Source organism: Tamandua tetradactyla, chromosome 8 (genome assembly GCF_023851605.1).
Source record: "Tamandua tetradactyla isolate mTamTet1 chromosome 8, mTamTet1.pri, whole genome shotgun sequence".
NCBI classification, from domain to species: Eukaryota; Metazoa; Chordata; class Mammalia; order Pilosa; family Myrmecophagidae; genus Tamandua; species Tamandua tetradactyla.
The window spans coordinates 21,578,978-21,593,196 of NC_135334.1; the positions used below are offsets into that span (position 1 = coordinate 21,578,978).

Consider the following 14,219-nt stretch of genomic DNA (forward strand, 5'->3'; position numbering starts at 1 on the left):
ATTCTCAGACTTTGAAATCTAATGGACTTTGCCCTGCAGGTTTTGGAAACTGTATGGGCCCAGTGACCGCTGTGTTCTTTCCTCCCTATGGAAATGTGTATATGTATCCCATGACTGTTCCTCCTTCGTGTGTTGGCAGCAAATAACTTGTTATGAGTTTTCAAAGGTCCAGAGACAGAGGAAAATTTGCCTGAGCACAAATCACGTTGTACCTAACTTTGATGAGACTTTGTACTGGTTTTAACCTTGTATTGCATTTGATTATTACTGAAATGCTTTAAAGTTTTCTGATATTGTGATGGAATTAATGTATTTTGTATATGGGAAAAGCATGCCTTTTTTAGGGTCCAGAGGGTGGAATGTGCGGTTTGAAATGATGTATGTGCCCTAGAAAAGCCAGGTTGGACATTGCATCCAACAGCCCCATGGGGATAACTAGGCTCAGTGAGCCCTGAGGAGTCACGTATCATGCAACCAAGAACACAGCCATGCAACAGCCACAAGGTACCCACACATAGCACGCAGATCCACCACCACCAAGGCCACTGGTCAATGCAAAAAATGAGGGTCCTGGAGGCAGAAGATTCTGTTTCCAGGCCTGGTCCTTCCACCTCCAATAGCTGAAGGCCCTTGGGCAAATCTCAGTTCTCTCATCAGCAAAATGGGTTGTCCTGAGGGATAGTTCAGGGTTGGCATGGAACTCCTTTGAGATAATTAACATGCAGCATTTGTAAGATGTAAAGCATGATAGAAATAGTTCATAAGATACACAGTCACTAGTTTAGTGTATACCTAGCACTTCCTGTCCCCTGCCTCAGGCTCCCTAAAGTCACCCATGGTGCCAGGTGCCATTCCCGCACATATTTAAATACTACGTACTGTATAAATATAGGTTTTATTAATAATGGATGAAATCCCACAAATACAACTGGCATCTCTGTGTGTTCGGAGAATCTGTGGCAGGGTGTGGAAAAGGGTATGTGTACAGGAATAAAGTGAAAAAAGTTCTGGGGGAAGGACATTCAGAAGTAGAATGAGCCTGCACCTCACCAGGAAAGCTAGACATGTTTTGGGTGTGTCTCTCACCCTGGTGCCCAGGGCATGCTGCTCTAATTCCCAGAAGCCACCTCCGCTGATAGGAAGGGGGTGGGGAGACAGGGACAAGAATTTGAATGAGCAACAAAGAGGCTGGGGGAGGGTGTGAGGGAGTGGGGATGCCAGCCTGGTACATGAGAGGAGGGCCATGGGCTGGTGACAGCCAAGGTCAACTTATGCCCATGCCTGTGCTTCTGTTGGGCTTATATTCCAGACAGCTAGTGTCCTGTACCACCCCTGGCTTGGGAGGAAGAGAACAATGGGGTGGGGGAGGGGGAGACACCTGCCGATCCCGGAGATACCCCAAACAGCACCAGCCTCACTGTTAGAGAACCCAAAGTGAATCCCCCAGGAGGAAGTTGGCACTGCCCTCCCTGTAGCACCCCCATCCTACCCCCACCTTGCCGCATCACTCTTCTGAGCTACAGGGGTTGGCGACTGTGTGTAGGGCTGAGATTGCCTGCTTGCGTGTATGTGCCTGTAACTCCAGAGTCGGAAGAAAGCATTGCAGGACCGTGTGTCAGGAGCAGTGAAAGAGGAAGGTTGGGTCTTTTCCCACTCACTCCCCAGAATAAAGTGCATTCTCCAGTTCCACTGGCAGGTGGGAAAGAAACACAGACATTATTGCAGAGGTGCCACTAAGCCTTCCCCCCCACCGGACCAATGGTGATGGGGAGAGGGGACAGGGGCATCCCATGATCCACCTCAGGCCTCTCCAATCCCCAGGACTGGGAGGAGAGTGGTTCAGACAGAAAACCCAGCTTCTGTCCCAGCAGTGGGGAGAAGGGGAGGAGGAGGAAGAGACTTCCAGAGTCCTTTCCTGCTCCATTCCAACATCTATAATGGGACTTCCAAGGGACTGCACCAGGGGCCAGCCCTGGAACCCCAACCCTATAGCAGCCCAGTTTACAAACACTTTGTGGTGGGGGCCCCCAGAAGAGGCCACTTTGGTCAGTTGAATGTGGGGGCCCCCCCGAGAACCTCAGGCCCCCAGGCAGACAACAGAGGAGGGTGCCTAGGGCAGGAAGGGGGAGAGTGCAGCCTCCTAGTGCTCTTTGCATGCAGGTGTTGGTAAGAGTAGGGAGGAAGCTATGAACCGCATCAACTTGGGAAGACTCCTGGGTGGGGTGCAGAGGGCTGGAGTCCTCACTCCCAGGGCCGGAGCTGGGCACACAGCCCACCCACCAGTCTGTGGAGGAGCTGAGGGAATGAAGGGTGGCTGCACCAGCAACCAATGCCCAAGTCTACAAGGTTAAAACAGTCCCAGAGGGCTGGGGCTGGGGGCTTCCTGCGAGGGGGCTGGGGCACAGGCCAGGAGCCAGGCTCTATCTCTCCGACTTGACCCGGTAACGGAGCACGAGGTAGGCCAGCAGCCGCAGGGCCAGGAAGAAGATGCCCAAGACCAGGAAGTCCATGTAGAGCTTGGCATCTTCCACATCCAGCGCCCGGAGGATACTCTGTGGCTCCCGGAATGGGCAACGTTCCTCTAAGCATGTCAGGTCTCCTCGCTCCATGCCATAGATTGTCAGGATCACACCCTCAAAGCCGTACCTAGGCCAGCAGGACCAGCAGAGTTGAGCTCAAGGCCCAGGGTCAATCACCAGAGCCCAGCCACAATACTCCCATCCCTGGGGACCAGCCTGGGGGCCGTACCCAAAGGCACCAGACTTAGCACAGCACAGAAAGATCTGGGCAAGGCTTTTTGCAGGGAGGAGCAGTCTTGATGGTAAGGGGAGAGGTGCTGACCTGACATAGGAGAGGTAGGAACTCCACTGAAGGTAAGTGGGGATGGTCTTGAAGCTGACAAAGAAGCCAGAGAACAAGAGGACAGGGATGGCGGTAACTGGGCCCACAAAGGTGGCCACCTGGGCAGGAGCAAAGAGGAGTTGGGCTGTTACAGGGGTGACCAGGACAGACCCAGGACTGGAGGGACCCCAGGGTTCCCCACACATCCATACCTTCCACCCCCCCAGCACTTTCTCCCATGAGATACCCCATCCCCTCTTCGAGTTCCCCACCTGCCAGCCCTCCCACCTGCAAGGAGTTAGAGGCAGCACCGATCAGCAGCCCCAAAGACTGGGCCACCAAGGCAGTGGCAGTGGCCAGGGCTGAGAAGAGGAGGAAGCGGCTGGTCTCAGCTGGCTGGCCTGTCATCCAGTACACGATGCTGCAGTATACCACAGGGCACACCACCTGGGGAGTGGGCACAGGGCTAGGCAGAGGACTGCCGGGAGGGCTGGACTGCAAGGTGGGGACCCACTGTCCAAAACCCTCCACTCTACTCTGGCACACCTACACCCAGAGTATACCTTGCCTATTCCTGCCTGCACACTCTTGTTCACGCAGCTTGTTGATTGATACATGTCTCCTTCCTCCCTGGTTCGATGAATCACATTCATTTTCCTGTCCCATCTCTTGAATTAAGCCCACGCTGATCGGTTCTTCCTTCTCTGAGCTCCCAGAGTCCTTCCTGTCTGTACCAACTTAATCCTTATGTTGTGAAGCAACTCTACAGATGAGGGGCTTTTGTCCCCCCCCCCCCCAAGAGACTATCAGTTCCTGGAGACCAGGGATCAGGCCTGCTACATATATTTGTGCAGGATATTCTCTGCATTAGGGTGCCTAGTTGTAACTAGAAGCCGAGACCCAGCTTGTACTTGGTTAACAAACCATGCACTCTCACACCAAGCACTATGCACCATCCATCCTGAGAAAGGGGCACCGTTTTCTGATTTGCACACAGGAGCCCTGTGGTTTAGCAGGGGCCCTGTCCCAGTACTGGCATAGGGTGGTGGTGGTACTATGTGCCAAGCAATATTCAAAGTGCTCTGCATGTATTAATTCACCTAATCCTCACATCCAACCCTGAGGCAGGGGCTATCATCATCCTGATGATAAAATGGACCCATTTTATGGACAGGGACAGTGAAGCAAAGAGACAGAAGTCAGGTGACTTGCCTGAGGTATTGCAGGCAGCAAGCAGCAGGATGATCCCAGAGAGAGTTAAGCTCTTCTCTCCTGCCTCTAATAAGGTTTATAGTCATTTGTGGGGATATGACTTTTGGCATTTTCTGTTTGCCATCACTTGTTTCTCCTAGAACTTAGGCTCTCCAAGGTCAAGACTATGCCTGTCCTGTTTTCTGCTGTACCCCTAGTGCCAGGCACCGTGCTCCCCTCCTGTTTACTAAGTGAGAAGAGGGGAAGGAAAGGATGTAAGGGGACCAGGCTGGCGGAGGCAAGGTAGAAGGATGGAGGGAGCAACATAGAGTGGAGCAGGGGCAGGTGAGAGGAAGAGGCGCACCTGAAAGGGCACGTCAGCCATGGTCTTGGCCAGGTAGTACGCTTTCAGGCTGTACCAGTAATTGAGGTGCTCTCTCATGAAGACCGCCATCTCTAGGGGGACTGCGGAGACAAGCAGATGAGACCCCACTGGCCAGCACCTCAGCCCCACCCCTGTGCCCCCGTGCCCCTGCCCCAGGCCCAGGGCAGCTCAGCTCACAGGTGAGCACGGTGGGCATGAGGGCGGCAAACATGAGGAACAGCATGGAGAAGAAGAGGCAGCCGGTGTTGTTGAAGACCTTGCTGGCATCGTCGCCAATGTGCAGATAGAGGAGGCCGATCAGCACACCGATCAGCACGTGGGACATAAACCGCAGGTGGGTCAGGACCTGGGGGGTGGGGACAGGAGCTCAGAACTGTCCTCACAGGCTCATAGACCCACAGGTGCCTTGGGGAGCCGTGGAGGGAAGAGCCCCATTCCCATCCCACCTGCTGGGATTCTGAGCCCCCGATGCCAGACCAAGGTTGGCCTCATCTGGCCCAATTTCATGCCTCACCGTGTCCCTGAGGATGGACAAGAAGGTCCTCTTGAAGAGGATACAGAACTGCGTGAGAGTGCTGGTGGCAAAGGTGTGACTTTCAATGGGATCCACTTCCTGGGTGAGAAGAAATTGAATGGAGTCAGGGCTCCACTCCACTACCACTACCCGCCCAGCTCAGTGAACAGGAAGACCCCAGGGCAGAGGCCCTTCCGGTAGACGGAGAAGGAATCCTCTGCCATGGAGCTGTGGCCTGAAGGCTGGTTTGGGGCTGTGAGTCAGAGGGAGATCGAGAGAGAAACCCAAGGAGGGGGTAAAACTTGGGTCACATTTCTTCTTTTCCTTACTCCTTGAAAAAGTGTTCTCTAAGTATTTTATTCTTTACACCTCCAGTTTGCAATAGTATTCTTTAATAAGGATAAAAAAGACAACAATAGTGAACGCTTCCAGTTTCCAAGGGGTATAGCATTTCATTTAAGGAGCTGGATTTAAACAAATACCTGCTGTAGCAGATACAAGACTAAGAGCTTGATGTGATTATCTAATGGGTCCCCCAAAAGGTCTATGAGGTTTAAGGACTGTCACCTCCAGGTTAGAGGTGACAGTAAGCCACGCTGGCTGTGAAGTTAGAGACAGTGTCTGTCTTGCCAACTAGGTGGGCATTGTGTTGACATGGAGCACCACACGCTGTGGCTACTCAGCAAGAATTTGCTGAATGAGTACATGAATGAGAAAAACCAAGGCTCAACAAGATGTTACTAGTAGGTCTCTAGAAAGTTCTAGTCCTATGTTCTTCCTGGGACCCAGTGATTGTGGTGCCTCTGCAGACAGCGTCCTGGGCAGGGCCACTGTCCATGTTCCCTTTCCCTCCCTCTCTGTGCTCTCTGCCCTCTCCACCCTTACTCACAGGAGGGCAAGGGGGGCAGGGCGCATGGCCCTCATTCTTCTCAGGGCTACTCTTCTTCTCAGCCATGGCGCAGAGACCGTTTTGCACAGCCCTGAACAGCATGGGGTTCAGGTCTCCATACTCCCCGGAGGCCACCTCAATGACTGGGGGACACAGAGGGCAGGGCTCAGCTGACAGCCACCCTTCCCAGGCCAAGCCAGTCCCTCCTTGAGCATGTGGGGAAGGCAGTAACGAGAGCTCTGATTCCAGGAGGCCCAAGTACCTGGAGTCCCCACCACCATGTCCCAACCCCTGCCGACAGGCCCCCACTCACTGAAGTCAGCGGGATTGTGGTAGGTGGGGCAGTGCAAGCCCAGCCCCTTCAGGTAGGGGATCAGGTTGGTGACCATGCCCTTGAAGATGCACTGTCCCTGGCTCAGGATGTAGAGCTAAGGTGGAAAGAGAAGGCTGGGAAAAGGCAACTGAGGGAGCAGGTAGGACCCCAACAGTATCTCTTCTGATCCCCTTTCCCACTCCTCACCTCAGACCAATCTTCTCAGAGGCCCGGAGATACTTACCTTGTCAAACATCTCAAAGAGCTTAGCACTGGGCTGGTGGATGGTGCAGATGATGGTACGGCCCCCCTGGGCCAGGGACTTCATGAGGGACACCACTTGGAAACAGGAGGCACTGTCCAGACCGCTGTCCAGAGAGAGGCCGGTGAGGTGGGAGGGGACAAGGGAAGGGAGCGTTCAGAGTGGGGCAGCTGCTACAGGGGGAAGGAGCTTGCAGGGAGAGGTTTCTGTGTCCACCCCTATATCCTGTATACCCTATTTGCTTCAGCCATTTGAAGGAAACAGGAAGCCCCGAATGCCGTCCAGCTTAGCACCTGCTGAATACCAGGCACTGGGATTACAATGACAAATAAATAAGACATAGACTCGGGTCTGGAGGGAGAGTTAGATAAGTGCACAGGTAATTTTAGATTGTGTGGAAAGCGCTGCAGAAACACTGGGTGGGGGAAAGGAGGAAGCTTTAGCTCTGCTCTAAGGGGTATTGGAGAGTAGTCAGAGAAGGTTTCCTGAGGGAGTTTGGAGGAAGTCAGAGCTAAGACAGATGAAGGTGGAAGGGGAGGTGCAGTGATGAAGGGCATTCCAGGCAGAAGAAACGCCATGTGCAAAGCTTGCAGGCATGAAACACCTGGTTTGACTAGGGAATTATAAGCAATTCTGTATTATTAGAGCATAAAATACAAGACAGGGTGAAATGAGACATGAGGCTGGAGAAGTAGGTTGGAAGCAGGATCTTGTAAATCATCTGACTTTACTCTGAGGACAAATGGGAAGGATTGCATGCTTTTAAGCAGGGGAGTGAGTAGGGCTAGATTTGCTTAAATTTTAGAAAGATCATTCAGGCTGCGTTTGGTGGAAGGATTGTCTGGGAGAGATTGGAGATGGGGAGATAGAAATCTGTTGCAGAAATGCAGGCAAGAGTCGATGATGTCTTTAACTTCAGCCCAAAGGATGGGAACAGGGACAAATCTGAGAGATATCGAAAGGAGGTAGAGTCACCAGGACTTGGTGACTGATTGGGCTGTGGGGAAGAGAATGAGAGAGAGTTGTCAAAGAGGACATCTGACTTTCAACTTGGGTGAAGGATATGCTGTTCACAGTGTTTGGCCACACCAGGTGGGGTAAGGAATGGCAAAGGTAAGAGACGAGGAAAACGCTCTTCTCTTGTTCCCGGGAGGCTGCAGACAGATACTCTGGCCCCCACTCGAGGAGAGGGGAAGGGGGGCATCCTGGTGGGAAAGGAGCGGGAGTACTACCTGGTGGGCTCATCAAAGAACATGACAGGTGGATTGTTGACCAGCTCCAGGGCGATGGCCAGGCGCTTCCTCTGTCCACCGGAGAGCAGAGCTGTCCTCGTGTGGGAGCAGGACATCAGGCCCAATGCCGTCAGGATCTCTGTCACCTGGCCCAGCCCCCCGACCCAGTCCAGGTCAGCTTCAAACTCTCTGCTTTCCCCAGGCATCACCCCAATTGTAAAAAACATCTCCCTTAAGTCCACTGTCTCAGATTTGGCCATCAGTCTCCCATTCCCACTGTCAAATCGGGGCCCTGGAACTCAGTAACTCCCAAAAGGGCAGCAATCCCATTCCCTCCTTTCACCACTCACCAGCTCCTTCTTCACCTCTTGCTTCTCACTCAGCTTCAGGTTAGCAGAGACCTGGGATCCAGAATGGTCTAGTCAGTGTCTGTGGGATGGGGGCTCTACCTAAGCCCTCAGCCAGTGAAGAAGAGGGGGGCAGCAGACCGCACGGGGGTGCTGAGAGGAGGGCTGACCGTCTAGCCCTCACCATCATGGCTTCCATCACCGTCAGGTGTGGCAGTAGCATGTCGTCCTGCATGATGTAACAAGACATCTTGCGGAAGGTCCTCAGCTCCCGTGCTCTCCCATTGACCAGGATCTGCCCCTTCATACCAGATTCCCTGCAGGAATGTTAGTTGGGGGTGGGAGTCAGGTCACACCCACTTCAGGATATCTTCCCCTATTCCCCAAGAGAGCCATCCTCCTAAGTGCCACCCCAGCCTTCTCACCTGTATCCTGCCAAGATGTTCATGAACGTGGACTTGCCAGCCCCTGATGGGCCCATGATGCCAATCAGCTCCCGGCGGCAGAATTTGCCCGACAGGCACTTGAGGAGTGTCTTATAACCTGCAGTCAGAGCAGGAGGAACTTTTGGTCAGGGCTGCGGTGAACAGAGGCATCCAAACACTCTTAGGAGCAGTCAGGACCACCAGTGATTTGGTTGGCATGGAGAAGCAGCCCTCAGAGCCCCATCAGTGCCCTTCACCCTCTCTCATCCTGGCCCCCCAGGAATGACCACTATTAATTTCAAAGTCCGAGAGACAGCAGTCCTCTTCTGAAGGTCATGGGAAAACCCATGCATCTCATAGATGGGCGTGGACAGTGGGTCAATATTACTAGAAGACCTTTTCCTCATTTCCAAATGCAGCAGTCACTTTCTCAACCCTGGGAAAACTTTCCCAATTATCCATCCTGATTCCTGTAACATTTCTCCTATGCCAGAATGTTTGCGACTTGATGTGCCTGTCACTCGTCTCCCTCCCCCATCCTCTTAGTCAATGAGCTTCTTGGGAGCAGACCATCTGGCATGTAGTGGATACTCAATAAGTGTTTGTCCTAAAGTGTGTTCTCAGAGCTTTAACCTCCTACTTTGTGCTCTCTCTGCCCACCAGGCTTGTCTCTCCAACCCCTAACATGGCCCAGTAAAATCTCACCTTTCATTCATTCACTAGGAGGGAGCATATGCATTAAGAACACTGGTTTAGAGTCAGGTAGATCTGGGTTCAAATTCTGGCTCCACACTTACCAGCTGTGTGACCTCAGGCAAGTTGCTTAACCTCTCTGAGCTTCAGGTCCCTCATCTGTAAAATGAGGATGACAGTGCCTATCTCATAGGATTGTAAAGATTCAATGAGATAATATGTGTGGGTCATATGTCACAGTGCTTAGCACATAGAGTGCATTAAAAATGGCATTTTATTATTAACTCCATTTGACAAACCTTTATTGATATCTGGTCTATACCAAGCTCTGTATCAAACACTGGACAAAAAAAAAATAAATGAGGAAGATATAGCTTGGGCACCCAAGTAGTTCGCAGTCTGGACAACCAAACATCCATCATCCGAGGAAACATAAAATAATGACTGTATCAAAAGTACAAATAATATATTATGAGAATGCAGAGAATGTAATAAACAGGGGCTGGGGGTCATGGGGAAAGTCAGGAATGGCCTCATGGAAGAAGTGGCAGTTGAGATAAAGTATGAAGGATGAGCAGGATTTTGAAAAAGCAGAGGAAGGCAGAGGCCCTCCAGGCTTTGGGAGGAAAAGCTCTGCTGTGCCTAAGTATATATGTTCAGTCAAAAAGGATGACCTGCCCTGCTAGAAGAGAACCATTCTTCAGTCAAGAGTATATGAATAGCTGTAGTCCCCTGCTAGAACCTCCAAACAAGCTCTCAAAACAATAGGTTATCATTCTAGGGGACTGAAGGCAGAAACTGTAGGGAGTTACTTTATGAGATGTGATGGGGTGGAGAGGAAGGATGAAGCCAACAAGGTGGACCTTGCATCGGGTAAGGAGGAGACTTAGCACCCCACAGAACTCAATTCCCATTTCACTCTGCCTCCTTAGAGGACAGTGAAGGGATGCCATCTTTAACCCTCCCTTCACAGCACCCAGGTCAGTCTCTGGACCAACTGTCCTTCTGGAAACATCGCATCAGAGGTGGGATTGGCTCCTACCCACTGCTAGCTCCTGACCACACTTGCATGGTACTTTAGAGTTTACGAAGCCCCTTACTTCAGTCGCTCCTATAACAATCTAGATGAGGAAACTGGGGCCCAGGGGCATCCAGTGACTCACCCAAGGTCACACAGCAAGTTGTGTACAGGGAGGGGCAGTCATGGGCTCCAACCCTCTGCCTCAGTCATCATCACCATCAGTCAGAAAGACGTTTGGCTGTGCACTCCAACATATGCCTTTCCGAGCCACTCACAGGAAGTGATTTCTTTTACAGGGGAAGAAATCAGCAATGATGAACCTTCCCCTCATTTAATCAGAGCCAAGCACCAGAGTGAACACTGATGCCAAATACAAATATCATCTTATACTGCAAGGCACTTTCACAGATATCATCTCAACTGAGCTTCATAGCAAGCCTGTACAGTGGCTATTCTTATCATCCCTGTTTACGGATGAAGTAGGCGAGGCCAGGAGAGGCAAACAGCCTGCCCAAGATCACACAGCTAATATGAGGTGAGGAACCCATATCTTCAGACTCCTGCTATACCACAACTGCTCAGCAAGGAAGAGGCCCTGCCAAGCCTTCAGGCTGGAGAGACACCAGCCAGAAATAAATCACTTAGAATCTTCACCCCTAGAAAAGCAAGTTATCTTCTTTTTCTAAAGCAAAGAGTCGCAGCCAAAGGTCTGTGGCTCCCTGGGAAATCAGAGTCTAGCAACTCCTGGAAATTATATGCAAAATACTGGGCGTGACTGTACAGTCTTCTGGGGAGACGGCCGTGGCCTCTGGCAGATCTCAGAGGAGGCCATGACTTCAGAGAAGTTTCAGAGTCATTGCTATTAAGCAAAGTTGAAGGTCCAGTGGAAGAGGGAAAGCAATAAGAACCCTCATTCTGCACCAATAATTTAATAGAAAGGTCACAAGACTGAAGTCAGGAGACCAGTGTTCTAGTCTGGCCTTAGTCAGTAGCTCTGAAATTTGGTCAAGTCACTTCATTTTTCAGGACCTCAGTCCCTCTGTAAAATAGGGATGGTAATGTGTCCTTCCAAGGGTTTAATAGAGCTATTGTGAACATTAAATGATTATAATAATTAAGTGATTAACAATAATAGGAAATTATTTTGAAAAATAAGAAATGCCGCTTACAATTAAGGGGAAAGGATGGCACTGGCTTACCTGGAACAGGCAGAAATGCCCCTCTCCCCTCACTCCTTTTTTTTCTCTCTGCCTACCTCAAGTTGATTTCTGTCCTCCAAAGATGGGGAGAGGAATTCAAGGGAACAGAAAAGTTAGAGAGAGGAAGACAGAGGGCAGAGAAGGGGATGAAAGATGGAAGAGATGGCAAAAATGGACAGTAAAGTGGAACGAGGTCAAAAGGAGGGAAGGGCCAGGTCAGGGTGCAATTTGTGGCTGGTGAATTGAAGAAACCAGAGACCTGTCCCATCTATCCATGTTTCTTGTTTATCTTCATTTATACTTAAAATTATGAGGAGATGATACGACTGAGGAAAAACCAGTGACCTCATCATTTCGCCCAGAGCTGGTCTTAGGGCCTAGAGAGGCAGCTTAGGGAGGGGAGGCTGGGCACGGAGCCCAGATGCCTCAGTTTCCATTGACTCAGGCCCTGTGATCTCTTGACTGCTCTTGGTACTGAGGGTGGGGAGCTCAGAGACATCTCATGCTCAGCCCTGTGCTGAAGCACCCCAAACCTATTTCTTAAACCTCAGAGAACAATGTGCCAGCTCCACCCTGGCCCACACCCAGGCTCTGGAAAAAAAACCCAGCTTCTCTATTCCCAGCTCAAGCTGCCCAGAGCAGAGGATGCAGGGAACAGTAGGGGTTCAGGAACAGTCAGAGCTGCAGGCCCTACCCACATCTGCCCCAAGGAGGAGAATGCTATTGTGCCAGGCAAGTCAAGAGAGGGAATAGAACAAGGCATGGAGAGCTGGAAAACCTGGCTTGTGGTCCCAGCTCTGCCATTTATTAGCTGTGTGACATTGGTCAAGTTACTCAACTTCCCTTGGCCTCAGTTTCCTTATTAGTAACATGGGATGACTTTATCCTGCTGAACCTCCACCCTTCCTGAATGTGGCAAGAATGAAGTATGATCAAAATGAGACACCTTCAAAAATGAGCTGTGTCCTAAGGGTACAAGGGTAGTGCTAAACTCAGAGGCAAACCCCTTCGAACACAGCCCCCACCACCACCACCACTTTCTCATACCAGTACCTCAAATGCAGGATCCTACCTAAACTGATCAAGGACCACGCAGCAGTAGAAAAGCTTCAAAGGCCAATTGAACCTATTGCACCCCCACCCCCACACCATGCTCAGCTGTGTGTGAGGGGGGTGGGATGGGGGTGGGGGCACAGACCCTGAAACCTCAACTGAGGCACTGACTTCAGGGTTCCCATAGGGCCCACCGATGTAGGACTTCAAGACCTAAAGTTAGGGAAGAGACAATTCAGTGGGGCCCACAGCTCCCCACCGGGCTGCTCCCTACCCCGTTTGCGCCAGCAGGGCCCTTCCCGCACGGAATAGGACAACTCCACAAACTCGATGTCCACCGCGGAGCGCTTGGGTAGGTGGGAGAAGCGCTGGGCTTCCGTGATGTGGTTCTCCACCTTCTTTAGGTGCGTGGTCAGCACAGGGGCCTCCGCCCCGTCTTCCAGCGCCACAGCCATGGTCACAGACCCGGGTCCTAGTCCACAGCCCACGGCGTCCAGCGCCTTCTCCGCCATCACGCCACCGTCCTGCAGGGAAAGGGCCTGCTCAGTTCGGGGCAGACCCCCGAATCCCGGCTCAAAGCTCCTTTGCTTTCTAATACTGCCCCGCCCCCATCCACACCTCCTTCTCAGGGCAGATCCGCGACTGTCAGCTCCCAACTCCCCGCCGCCCGGTCACCGCCCCCCCACCCCCCCAATCCTCCACCCCCCGGGGGTGATGCTCTCCACGGCTCGTCTTTCTCGGGCAGTTCCAGCCCCAGCCTAGCCTTCAGCGCAGCGCCTTGAGGACTTCACCCGCTCCCTCCTCCCCGCGGCGGCTCTAATCTCCTTACTCTGCAGGCCAGCAACCCCTGGGGACCGGGGGGTGGGGGTAGAAAGGGGCCGCAGCGGAGGCTACCCTATAGGAGGTCAGGGTAGAGGGTGAGTGCCGACTGGACAAGGGGAAGGCGGAGAAGAAGGCTCTGGGCCTCCCGCTGCTTCCCCCTTTCCATCCATGGGCGCGACCCCCTGGCAGATCCCTCCCTCTGGCGCTCCTGGGCCCGCACGCACTGGGTTCTCCCCAAAGACAGGCGCACCACCCGGACTCAAAACCCCCCATACAACTCCCCTCTAAGACAGGCTCAAAGCCCCCATCTCCAGCATGCCTAGTCACCTTGACGCGCCCTGGGGCCAGTGTGGAGCCGAGATGCTTGGCGCTGCCACCGGCCGGAGCTGGCGACTCCCGGCTCTTCTTACCTGCCTCGGGCTGCGGCACCGGGGTCCCGGCTCCCAGTCCCGGCGGCGCGAGCCGGGGCGGGGCCGGGGAAGGGCAGGTGCCAGGGGAGGCCCCGGGCCGCAGGTCCAAAGAGATAACAAGGTTGGGCAGTAGCGGTTGGGGGCGCGCCCCGGCACTGCTTGGCTGCGCACACCCAATTCCCTGAGCTTGGTCCTCGGCGCTGTATCCTCCCGAGCCCGCCGGGCGACTGCGCTCTCCTCCAAGCTCCAGCTCGGCCGGCGTGAAGCTCTTAAAGGGCCCGCGTCGTCCTGCAGCCCTTGAGGGGCAAGGATGGCGAAGAGGACAGCAGCTCGAGAGACGCGGGGAAGGGGGATTGGAGGGGACGCAATTGGGGACCCAGGATGGGAGGTTAGCAGCAAAGTGAGCAAAGAAGAGCTGGAGTCAGTGGGCACTGGTCCCCGGATTACGGGCTAGACAATGACTGTGGTGGTGAAAGTGGGGTGCTGATTCCATCACTCTCAAGGGACTGGAAGCTAGCAGCCTGTCTGCCTACCTCTGCCCAGATCATTTCCCTTAGTTCTTGCCCTTGAGCTTAGGGCTCAGGTCTTCTTCCTTCAGGACACCATAACTAGGTAAAAAGGC

At 52.9% G+C, this 14,219-nt stretch overlaps 1 protein-coding gene across 1 annotated transcript; it reads right to left on the reverse strand.

The window, feature by feature from the left end:
- Positions 1 to 921: 921 nt before the first annotated feature.
- On the reverse strand, positions 922 to 13,584 carry ABCG4 (ATP binding cassette subfamily G member 4). Its single transcript, XM_077112029.1, has 15 exons — positions 13,515 to 13,584; positions 12,640 to 12,889; positions 8,400 to 8,517; positions 8,159 to 8,291; positions 7,978 to 8,028; positions 7,628 to 7,773; positions 6,378 to 6,501; positions 6,134 to 6,248; positions 5,821 to 5,963; positions 4,932 to 5,030; positions 4,595 to 4,763; positions 4,397 to 4,497; positions 3,130 to 3,288; positions 2,842 to 2,960; positions 922 to 2,646 (listed from the first exon to the last, which is right to left on the reverse strand). Exons 2-15 carry the CDS (start codon positions 12,875 to 12,877, stop codon positions 2,421 to 2,423), a joined length of 1,941 nt encoding a protein of 646 aa, XP_076968144.1. The 5' UTR covers positions 12,878 to 12,889; positions 13,515 to 13,584; the 3' UTR covers positions 922 to 2,420.
- Positions 13,585 to 14,219: the final 635 nt, after the last annotated feature.